We start from the raw sequence: 12957 nt of genomic DNA on the forward strand, positions 1-12957 counted from the left end.
TTGATGAACAAATATAGTATTATGAGTTATAATTTATTCAAGTCTCAATGAATAACAATTTACACCTATCTGAAATAGCAATTTATGCCCCTCATCATGTCAGCGTTCAATTCACATTTTCAACTTAAACAGCAAACACATCATATTCATACACCTATCTGAATATATTTTGGCATTTTCACAGAAGATACACACATTATTAAACTAAGCCAAACCCACTGAATAATATATTTTTTATACACAATTCGATGCACTTCTACAAAAGAATTTAAGAAAGCAACAAGGGGTATGTACCTTTCAAAATGACACAGGAGTTTGTTCTTCATAAACGTTGGATGGCAACTGATTTTGAAAACCTAACATCTTGTTTAGAGCACCAACGTATGCCTTGACACTAGAGACAACAATATCCATTCCTGCTCCGATTCCACTGGAAGCAGAAGATAAAAGAGTAAATCGCCATAAATCAGGAGGTAGCTGAATGAATAAGCCAACTATGAGAAAGAAGCAATCAGAACATCCAATACCTGAATGTTCGGTGCACTGTTTCACCAGTCTGAGCATTAGTAGATTTGGGAATTCTGTCGCCACGAATTAGAACACGAGTAGTGGCTATTGCATCAATGCCTTCTGTAACCGCATTCATTGAATACTCAAGAAGAGTCACTGGTTCCTGCAAAGTATCAAAATCTCATAATTATCTTGACATGAATAAAACTATACAGAGTACCTTGCAGCAGTATTTACAGTAGCCAGAAAGAATGTTAACACAGGCATCTTATAGTATACTTTAGGTAGAAAACAAGATTGATATGATACCCAAAACTCAAATAACACTACAAGTTTACTCAAATCAAACCTTCACAATGAGATCAACAGCCTTGTAAGCACAATCAACAGGCCCAGTTCCAACAGAACACGCAACATGCTCTTTACCATCAGCGCCAATCAGCTTAACAGTTGCTGTAGAAAGGCCAAGAGTTCCACAAGTAACCTGTTTGATGGGTGCAAAATACAGAATCTCATGAAATTGCCTTCATTATAATCAACTCATACATAGCTAGATCTAGAATAAAAACAATTAAATATGGAGACAGGAGGATGAAACAATGATAACAAATCAACTACTATTATTATTAGGGTTATAACCAACTTTCCTAACATTAAGTATCACCAAGACCCATAAATACGAAAAATCCTAACTCAGCTCTCCCCTAATATTTTGTAAAATATGAAATCATCTCCAGTGAGCTCAGTTACAAGTGGAAATTCTTAACAGAATGTGTTACAGATGTTAGCACTGTCCTTGAAATTCAAGATAAGTAATGTGTTACAGGTTGAATTACAGACGAACAATATTTGACAAGAGAAATCATGCAACTAGTAATAACATTTGATTACCATGGCAATGGTAAAATATATTTTTGCTTATTTATCAGCTTAGTTTCTTCTCCAATGTACACAACAAATTGTGAACAGAAATTTATCCTACATTTCTGAACATCAGTTCATACAAATACATATATAAATGCATGATTTAGAGAAGGCAATTGCATCTGTTGAACATGAACTAAGCTTCTATCAATGAAGGCCAAATTGACGAAGAGACTGATGATGCCAAAACCCTATAAATCATTTGAGTTTTCACAGCTAAAAGTAACAAATTGATGTCACTGAAAATAGACAACACCAAAGCTTCATTCTTTGAATAGTCTTAGCCAAAAAAATATACTAATTCCTCCACCCAAATAAAACAAAGAACCTTACATCCAAGATTGAATACCACGTTCAATAAACACAAATGTCAAAACTCATCATTTATTACCGAATAACATTGAAACACACAAATAAACACAAGAAGAAAATCCCACTTCAACAATGTATCACTATAATAAACGAATAAAAAGTTGAAGAACATACAAAAGAGTTAAAAGCTGACATTTCAACAAACACAAATTGCAAATGAATAATATACAAACTAGTAAGTCCAAAAGAAAAGGCACATGGGTTTCCTTCGCTTGAGCAGCTGGTGACAAACAAGTCACCGGAGTAACTTGACCAATCCAGGGCATGCCCCAAAGAGTACCTTTAACTTAAATGCCCATTTACCAACCTTTTATGAGCCAAAATTAGAAACCCATTTGAGAAGAAGCACAAATTAACTCTCTTTTTCTTCAGAGATTAGAGACAATAATTTAGTATATGCTCAAAACAATTCATTCAAAACAAAAACAAATGTATCCTTTATTTTTCAAATATTGTTGTTTGTTAACTGAGCTCAGAGAAGATGAACGAACAAACAATTCATGAAAACTTAAGCGAGGTGCAATAGTATTTACTAAACTCATTGGATCGTGGTGAATTATCATATGCTGCTTCCTTGATACGCATAACCATCATTTCACATGTCAGATGTTTTCTCTAATAATCAACTACCAATTAGTTCCTCAATGACAGGACCATCCTATTGAAAATGCTTCTAAAACAAAAAAGTAATCAAATAGAATGAAGAAACACAAAAGCAATTTACCTGCAGATCAAGAAGCCTCCAGACAACTTCTGGCTGAAAAACCTCATCTGATACCAATGCTGTTAAGTCTGCATCAGTAATTCTCTGCCACCAGTACAAAGAAATAACATTAAGGAAAAGTATTTACTTGTAAAAAAAATTGAAACAAGCTTGCATTTACATGCACAGTCACAAAAATGATTCACTTTCTTACTCATGAAACAAAAATTATAAAGTTTCTCTGTACTGGAGGCTTCTAGTGAAAACTCTATACTACAACAATTATATTCTGTTTTCAACAATTGACTAACTGAACATGGAAGGCTATTCACCTAGGGAAAGCAAATCATGATAGCATTTTCTGGGCAGATATTTGAGAGGGCAACTTGCCAAGCAAGAATCTTAAACATTTACTGCTATATTGTAACTATTATAAAGCATCAAATAACAATCATTCCTAATCTTGGAAGGTCAAAGTTAATGCCTTAATTTGAAGCTATTCTACAACCTAATACTTAAATTCTTACAAGTTCCACTCAAACATTTTCATACATCAAATATGATCTAACTAATTAAACAAGAAAAGCAACTGAGATGTCATCATAAGTTCCCATGTCACCTTTTTCTGTTCAGCTACAGCTTTGAAACGCCAGAATACATTCTCAAGCTGCTGGACATCTAGCTCATAACCAAGCTGAAAAATCAAGAAGACAGAAGTGTTAATCCATAATCAGAAAGTGAAAGATGAATTAATCAAACCTTACAGATATCTAAATCCTAGTTTACCCGTTTCAGCTGGTCCTTCAAAGCATGGCGTCCACTGTAGCAGAAATTTTTCCATTTAGGTGAAAAATTCAGGACATATAAAAGAAACTAATGCACAAAGAAGCAGAGATCAAGAAAATTTCTATAATAACACTCAATTCAATAGATTACAAAACCAAGTACAGCAGGCACAAAATCAAGAGATGCAGTCTTATCTTCTCATAACAGGTGGTTGGTATCTTAAAATCCTTGATAGCTCATTTATGAGAGCCCAAACCAGCTAACAACGACGTGGATTTACATGCTAAAACAAGGGGAATCACTTTACAGCAATTTTTTGTCTTCTAGTGAAGAATAAAAGGAATACATGACACTAAAATTTTGTAGAATTTTCCCTATTGGTGCAATCTTGCCTCACCATATCAGAATTTTAAATCCAGTTTACCACGATTAAGCTGGGAATAAAGTGTTCAGGTAAGCGAGAGAAAAATTTTAAGCTATCTGAGGATTCTATATGGTTCACCAAAGTAAATGCCCTATTACTACTTCGTACAGTTACATTACAACCATGTGCAAACTGCCATTTTCAAGAGACAAACCTACATCTGACCAATAACAATTAATGGTGGAAATACTAATCATGGTTATATTGAAAATCTTTTTGATAAAAAAAAAAAAAAACTAAAAACTTAAATATTTAAAAAAAAATGCAAAATTGAAATAAAACATTTGATGAGTTCAACACGATACCTAAGCTTTCCAAGGACAATACCAGCTTCATTGGATCGTTCAAGCCCTATATCTTCAGGGGAAATAATTTCATATGTACCTTTATGTTTTAGCATTCCATCCTACAAAAGAGGAAGAATTTTTAAGATACCTTAGTTAAACCAAATCAAGCCAAAAAAAAAAAAATGATGACAAGGAAATCAGTTACAATACAATGCAGCAGTTTCCCAATGCACACTTGATTGGTAAAGGAGCTGCTGGGTTTGCCAACTAAATGAACAAACATATATAATTGACCTAGTATTATCAGCCAAACATATTAATATCACATAGCATGCACATCAACTTCCTCTTTTCTAACCTTTCAAATATCACCACACAAGATACAGGTGAAAATTATATTTGGACATATTCATGGGAAAAATGGATAATTTTTATCCTTACATACACAATCTTCACCTTTATCATCAAAGGGCTTTCAATAAACAACTTCACCCAACTTATGCCACTTCAATGATCAACCACAAAGAAAGAAGAATATCAATATCTTGTAAAACCTCATGAACCTCCCATGACATTAGGCCTAAATCCTAATCAGAGGTACATTCTCTAGTTTGAAAGTAGGCAAAAGTATTACCCTGTAGTACTTTCTTTCTCTTCTGATATTGCATAAAATTTATCATACCATTTTACCCATTCTACTATGTTAGCACCAAGATTTGTGTAACCTGCAGGAAGATGGAATTGGGAGAACAAGTGGCACAGATAGGCAGTTATGAAGGTATTTATGTGCAAGAACAAGAATGGGAAACATGGGTAGTTATGAAGGTAGTTTACGAAGACAGTTATGGGCAAGAATAAAGTGGGAAATTTAGGAAATTATGAATGCAGTTAATGGAGGTAGTTATGGGCAAAAATAGGAGTGGCAAATAAGGGCATTTATTAAGACAATTTCAATAGACTGTTATGGGAAAGTATAAGAGAGGGATTGCAGGAAGGAAGGAGGCAAGAAAAAATTGGGTTTAGTTTAGGTAGTCTTTGGCTGATTGAGGGAGAGAACTAGCCCTTTGAAAGCTAGTAGAAGTGGAGAGAGTCTAACCTCTTGAAAGCCGATATAATTTTGTTTGCTTTAAGTTTTTGTTCTCTGTAAACATTACTATTATTCAGTATAAAAATCCTATTTTCTGTTCCATAATGTTTGTGTTGGTCAGATTGGTTGTTTGAGAGTTAAGAGATTTTTGGGTTCCTAACAAATTGGTATTAGAACTGTGTTTTCTGAGGATGAGGACAATCAATTTACTGAAGCATGAGATTGAAGAGTGGACATTTATCCGACAGGTTACGAAAAAAAAAAAAACTTTCCAATTTTCCCACCTTGAGGACAAGGTGGTTCTCATAGGGGCAAATAATGTTAGGATCAAGATTTATGTAACCCACAAGAAGACAAAATTGGAAGCACAGGTAGCACACATGGGCAACTGTGAATGCAGTCATGGACAAGAATAAGAATGTGAAACATGGGCAATTATGAAGGCAGTTATGGGCAAGAATAAGAGTGGGAAATATGGGCAGTCATAAAGGCAATTTATGACAACAATTATGGGCAAGTATAAGAGAGGGATTGCAGAAGGAAGGGGACAAGGAAATTTTGGGTTTTGTTTGGACATCATTTGGCTGATTGCGGGGAGAGAGTTGGCCTCTCAAAAGCTGATGGAAGTGGATAAAGTCTAGTCTCTCAAAAGCCAAACAAATTAGAGAGAGATTTTGGTATCTCAAAAGTCGGTAGAATTGTGTTTGGTTTATGTTTTTGTTCTATGTAAAACACTATTATTATTCAGTATAAAAATCCTATTTTCATTCCATTATGGTTGTGTTGGTTGAATTGGTTTCTTGAGAGTTAAGAGATTTCTACTTTCCTAACATATTATCTCAAGAAATGAATTCTAGCGCAAAGAAAGTGACAAGAAAGAAAATGAACAAATAATTTAATCATACCAAAAATTTCAGCATTACCTTAAATGTCCTCATTCTACAAAGGATATGTGCTTATAATTACACAAACATCAAGTGAGAAGAGAGTGTTAACATTTTATTCTTTGCTTCTAGTGCAAAAAAGGTAAAAGAAAGAAAATGAACAAATAATTTAATCATGCCAAATATTCCTGCATTACCTCCATGAAGTAATCATTTCTGTAAGTAATTATTTCCAGTCAAAAGCAAACCCATAGCAGAATCCTGACCAAGCATAGTCATTACTTACTAACCCATAATTACCTTCACAGTTTTCAAGTACCAAAATAGCCAAGTAAATAAGAATTTTTTTTTTTTTTTCAGAAGTAATATTTACCGATTACCCTTACCATACATAATTGCTACCATCACAGAGCCAACCTTGATCTTAATTATTCGAAATCCCATAGAAAAATCAAGTAAAATGCCAATTTAGACTTCTTTTTCTTAAGTAGAGAGAAGCTGAAATTTCTAACCATGACAATAACAATAATAGGATAAATGCCCATATAATTATTATGACCAAGTCAATGAATAACAGAGACACAGTTGAGCCATCATGCAGAAGACAAGGGCGGGCCATAAATATAATAAGCCAGTAAGTAAAACATATTTTTTCATGTTGAATGTTAAATGACACAAACCTGATGGATACCACTTTCATGAGCAAAAGCATTAGCTCCAACAATAGCTTTGTGTGGCTGCACATGCAACCCAGTATACTCTTCTACCTAAATTACCAAGCAAATAAGTAAGACATACCAATCAAAACACATTCTATTAACAAGTGCAATAGGTTCAAGTGTGTTACTATTCAATCATAATAATAATTATTATGATAATTAATTTAAAAAATATATGATTTGAATAAAATATTTAATTAGGATAAGATCTTTGCGATTAGGATATGATAGTTGATATTAGGTAAAATATTTGATTTGAATATTATTTGAATTTGAAAGTAAGATACTGGTAGAATAATTAGAAGTCATTGAATTGAGAGAAGAGAGTATTGCTATTTGGTATTTTTGGTAACTTTTGGGTCATAATGGGGCTACACCTTTGAGGAGGAGTTGACAACTCTTATTATTAACATTATTTTATTAAATATTAATAATATTTGTGTTGGATCCTTAACAATTGGTATCAAAGTAGTACGAGAATGGGACAAATTGAAGTCATGTTAGATTCAGATGATTGGTAGTGTTACTGATGGACGAAAATGGATATGATGACAATGTCACTCTGATTGTGAGCGATGAGAAGTAAGAGAGGAGAGAAGTCAATCCGGTGAAGAAGGGTGAAACTGATTTTGTTAAGATAGGAGTTTTCAATGAAAAAGCAATATAGTCTAATGACTAGAAGTAGAAATCAACAGACTTTGGCAACTTCAACCACAATTCGATAGAATCCAATGAATTTACAAAGCTAACAATGGTCTAAAAGGGTGATTCGATAGATTTTAGGGGTAACTCTGTAGATTTCGATAAAAAATTGGTTGTTTCCAACGAAACCCAACTTCCAAAATTTGTTCATTCGCCTAATTGCTATGATCTTCTTGCATTAGGGGTGAAGGTATAGTATATTAAAGGAGAAGACGAAACATGAAAAGAGAGTTATTAATGGGTCATAGCTGATCTAGAATATAACCCAACCTAACTCGCCACTTCAAATTACACCATTTGCCCAAACTTAATTTGCAATCCAAACACTTATCATACCAACTCAAACCAATAACTACCAAGCCCAATCCCTTTTACAACTAAAACCAATCCCAATCATTAGACCTAAGGTAAAACCTAATTGGCTCAACTCAAAGACAACTTACTCATTAGGTCTAACCATCAAGTCTAAACACAAAACATTTTCTAATTATACAATGTCCACCTTAAGGACAATGTGGTTTTCAAAAAGGTAGGTAATGTTAGGATTCAATTATAATAATTATTATTATGATAATTAATTTAAAAAATATATGATTTGCATAAAATATTTAACTAGGATAAAATCTTTAAGATTAGTTTATGATATTAGATATTAGAATAATATATTTGATTTGAATATTATTTGAATTTGAAAGTTAGATATTGGTGGAATGAATTGAGGTGATTGTATTGAGGGAAGAAAAGACTATTGTTATTTGGTATTTTGGACCACCTTTGGTTGATAGCGAGGCTAAGACCTTTAGAAAGGAGCTAACACCATTTGTTGTCAGTATTATTTTATTAAATATAAATAATATTTGTGTTGGGTCCTTAACAATAATGTTAGGTTTTGTTTTAGATAATAATAATTATTATTATAGTAGTATTAATTAATTAAATATTTGATTTCAATAAAATATTTGATTTAGATAAGATATTTAAAATTACGATTATATATTTAAGATTAGGATCAAATAAATTATTTGGATAATATGTGAATTTGAAATTTAAATAGGGTAGAATAAATAAAGGTGATTGGATTGAAGAAGGAAGAGAAGGATAATGTTATTTGGGTAGTTTGGGCAACCTCTGACTAATTGGGCCGCTACGAACTTTGGGAGGAGTTGGCACCTCTTGTTGCCAACATTATGTTCTTTTAATATTAATGATATTTGAGTTAGGTTACTATCGAATTGTGTCAAAACAATGAGATCCGGACAATAATTAAAAAATGATGGAAATGATGGAGAATAGAGTTGATGTAAAAAAGATTTTGAAAGCAGTGAAGGAAAAGTTAGAAGTCATGGAATTTGTTTGGATAATATAACCAAAGAGTCTGAAGGAATGGAAAGAGATTGTGAACAGAAAGATGACTACGAAGAAAAACAATAAGATCGAAGCTCAACCACTATCACTGTAGTCTGAGGAAGAAGTCGTAAAAAAAGCGGTGACTAATGAGGAAAACGACAAGATTAAGGCTAGATTTAGGGTTCTTAGTGTATTTTCAGTAGTAGATGATGTTGAATTTGGCGAGAAAAGGGTTGCGAGGTTCAGATCCGAGGCATATATGATGGTGCTTAAGACGAACAAAGCCAGGCTAATATTCCGACAATGGCAAACACTATGATATTGACTTTTCCGATTAGTAATAGCAATTGGACTAATGGCAAAATGAGTGGAATTTTTTTAAATTGGGTAGAAAGAAATATAAAAAAATTACAAGATTTTCCGATTTTCCCACTTTAAGAACAAGATGAGTTTCAAAGAGGCAGAAAATATTAGGACTTGATTAAATAATAATAATAAGTATTATTATTATTAATTAATTAAATATTTTATTTGAATAAGATATTTTATTTAAACAAGATATTTAAGATTAGACTAAGATTAGGATAATATATTTAAGATTAGAATAAAATATATGAATTAGATAATATATAAATTTTAAAGTTGGATAAGGATATAATAAATAGTGGTGATTGGATTGAATGAAGCAAAGAATATAGTTATTTTGGTAGTTTGGGTAGCCTTTGGCTAATTGAAAGGCTACGACCTTTAGCAGGAGTTGATACCTCTAGTTCCCAATACTATTTTCTTTTAATATTAATGATATTTGAACTAGGTCGCTATCAGAGTGTTTTAAAAAATACCATCTTGCTAGCCATAACAATGTGTCTAGTATTGATTCCAGTATAGAGACCTCCGAATACATGCTCACCACGACATTTAAGAGCCATTACCACCTACACAATAGACAACAAAATAAGTAAAAAATTTGAAGAAAAAAACTTAAATAATAAATGAAAAAAGCAATTAAGGAAGATAGAAAATTATAAAGAGCAAGTTAGAATAAATGGTTTAAATCTAAGTAAAATAAGCCTATTTGAATGGCACAAAATTCGATCAAATTTACCCATTAATCAAGAAAATGAAAACCATTATTTCTCTAAAGGTCTCTCTCTCCCACCTCAACATCTGAAGTTCTAAAACAAATCTATCAGGTAAAAAACATACAGTTGAAGAAGGTTTGACCGTTTACTTTTTGATGATGGATTCATAGATTGAGGCATGCCACAAGGAGAGTTAAATAAATTGTTTGACGCAATCACAATTAAGTAGACGTCTTGAAAAGCTTATGAACAGCCCAATTGGCCTAATGTTTTGAGTAATTGAGTGCCTCATCATTTTATAGCATATGCATTCTGAAGCACCAAATTTTTGCCTGCCAATGAACTATTTACTTATGCATAGATTCCAGTATCTTACTCATATAAGTTGACCATGCTTCTTTAACTCCAATCTAAGCAAGTGAAGCAACCTTCACCAAAAGCCAGTAATCAGTTACTTGACCTTTAAAAAAAAAAAATCTTTGCTTGTTGACTAGATAAATCAGGGACGAACCTGATTAGTAGGATTCTTCAACAAACGGAGATGAAAACACAAACTCTCAGGTAAACCTAAAAGTGACTCTCTTCAATTATTCATACATTTGTCAATTATTTTTAAAAAATGTATATATATATATATATATATTTTTTACAGCTTCTAATAAGAAATGCAATGTGTTTGCCTCATACAAACACATTTTATTTGTTACTAGAAGCAATAAAATTATATTAAAAAAATATAATTTTCCTTTTTGTGTTTTCACAAGATGAGACCATTTATTAGTACTTGAAAAACAATCTCAGAAATTTTCACATTATTGCAAACAGTAATAAACTAACCTCCTCTAATGAAGCATTTCCAGCTCTCTCACCAATGCCATTAATTGTTACTTCCAGTTGTCTAGCACCTGCAACTGCCCCCTGAATTTACACAAACTGAGATGTGAGTTACAATTCATTACAATGCCCCATGCATTCAGTAGAGTTAAAACACAACCACATACAGCGATAGTGTTGGCAGTAGAAAGTCCAAGATCATTCTGGCAATGTGTTGAAATAATAACATTTTCGATTCCAGGGGTGTTGGCTTTTATGTCAGCAATCAATTGTCCAAATTCAGTAGGAACAGTTATACCAACAGTATCAGGTATGTTAAGTGTTGTTGCCCCAGCCTTAATTACTTCACCCAAAATCTCATACAAAAACTCCCTCTCAGATCTGGTAGAATCAAAAAGAGAAACAGGAATCACTTTCAGGTAAAAGAAAATAACCAACATACATCATCATGTTTACAGAAGCTTTTTTACTAGTTAAAAAGAACAGTTGTTTTACTTTCTTATCAGGAAAGACAAGAAAAAACACAAGAAATTAGCTTTCATCGAGTAATTAATGGTGTTATGATATTATTACATTTCAGAAAACTACTAAAACAAGTCTTCATTTCTCTGTTCAACTGACTACTTTGACTTAAAGCATAATGTCCTTACTAGTAAATTACTCCGTCTTATCTAACAATCCCAACATATAAATTCCTTTATGCTAGAGAGAATATTCTTTGATGCCACAATAAGTACAGAAAGAAGTCAGTATATTCAAACAGCTAAAGGTCTTGGCTTGTAGATTGCTTAGTGCTTACTAAAATCCAAAATATACAACTTTCCCCTGCTTTAGAATATATTCTTGAAGACCAAAAGAAGCACAGAAATAAATCAGCATATTGAACTGAATGTACTAGCCATCACAAATACCAGAGAACTAATCACTAAATTCCCAACAATTATGCCACTATCTATGACCATATAAAAATTAATAGAATGAGCAACCGCATGACATCAAGTGTATAAAGGCAGAATCAGAATGCTTACAGTGAAAATCAAAATCTGCCCAACAAAATAATTTAAGATAGTTGTGCCAAATTATTGGATCGCCAATCATATAACCAGCATTCAACGAAGAAACACAAAATGATTCACTAACATACGATTCACAATCAGAATAAGATTGAGATTAAACAAAGAAAACGTGGCTCCACCATCCTTTTTAACGATGTTACCAAAAAAGGGTCTCTTAAAACGGGTTTGATCGAAAAACCAAAATTTTCCCAATTTTAAATTGAAAAGAGTTTTTTATTACTAAAACAAAAGCATTAAAAAAAAATAAAACCTTCCAGTTCTAGAATGCTCAGCACTAAATTGAACATCTTCACAACAACCCAACTTCAAAAAACATATACCTTCCAGCATCTTCAGGACTAAACTCAACATCTTCACAACCCAAACGCCTCGCAAACTTAACCATACTTCTCGCAATTTCAATAACCTCCCCTTTACTCTTCCTCAATTTATACTTCATATGAATTTCACTCGTCGCAATAAACGTATGAATCCTTGGCCGTGTCGCGTACTTTACGGCCTCCCATGCCACCTTTATATCTCTCTCATTGCATCGCGACAGCCCGCAAATCACCGGAACATAGCCGTCGTCCGAGACGGCGTTTCCGACTTCCTTGGCTATCATCGTCACCGCCTCGAAGTCGTCCTTGGAGGCCGCCGGAAACCCCGCCTCGATGATGTCCACGCACAATTTCGCCAGCTGGCGCGAGATGTCGAGCTTTTCCTTGGAGGTTAGGCTGGCGCCGGGGGACTGCTCGCCATCACGGAGGGTGGTGTCAAAGATGCGGACGTAGTTGGGGTTGGAAATGTGGTGGGGGATGTAAGGGGGGCGCGTGGAGGGGTGGTGGTTGAGGGAGCAGGAGATCGACGTTTTGAAGAAGGGTTTGGGAGTGAAGTGAGAATGAAGAGGAGAGGGACTTGACGAAGAAAACACACCGGATTTTGTGGGGAGGAAAGTGGATTGTGAGAACTCTGTGAATTTTGAGGGGGGAAAGTGGGTGGGGGTATGATGAAGAAAGTTGCCATAGGTGATGAAACCCTTGAGCTTGTTGAAAGTGACGATGGAGGAAGAGGAAGAGGAAGAAGAAGATGATGATGATGAGTGGTGCAGGTGAAGAGAAGGTGCTGTCCAGTCAAGTTTTGAACAAAGCAAGCTGTCAGCAAGTGAGTAAGCTCTTCTTAGTTCATGCTAATCAGTTTTCAACCATTTTAAAAAGGCCAAAAGACTTATTCCCACCCAT

The 12957-nt window shown here is 33.8% G+C and overlaps 1 protein-coding gene across 1 annotated transcript; it reads right to left on the reverse strand.

Annotated features, from left to right (window-relative positions):
* LOC123207693 (2-isopropylmalate synthase 2, chloroplastic-like) lies at window positions 1-12957 on the reverse strand. The gene is made up of 13 exons (XM_044625166.1): window positions 12954-12957; window positions 12058-12841; window positions 10829-11042; window positions 10665-10745; window positions 9588-9680; window positions 6658-6744; window positions 4025-4125; window positions 3296-3329; window positions 3129-3203; window positions 2531-2614; window positions 860-994; window positions 528-673; window positions 1-430 (listed from the first exon to the last, which is right to left on the reverse strand). The coding sequence occupies exons 1-13, from the start codon at window positions 12955-12957 to the stop codon at window positions 298-300; spliced, it is 1971 nt and encodes a 656-aa protein (XP_044481101.1). The 3' UTR covers window positions 1-297.

Source organism: Mangifera indica, unplaced genomic scaffold (genome assembly GCF_011075055.1).
Source record: "Mangifera indica cultivar Alphonso unplaced genomic scaffold, CATAS_Mindica_2.1 Un_0094, whole genome shotgun sequence".
Taxonomy (NCBI): domain Eukaryota; kingdom Viridiplantae; phylum Streptophyta; class Magnoliopsida; order Sapindales; family Anacardiaceae; genus Mangifera; species Mangifera indica.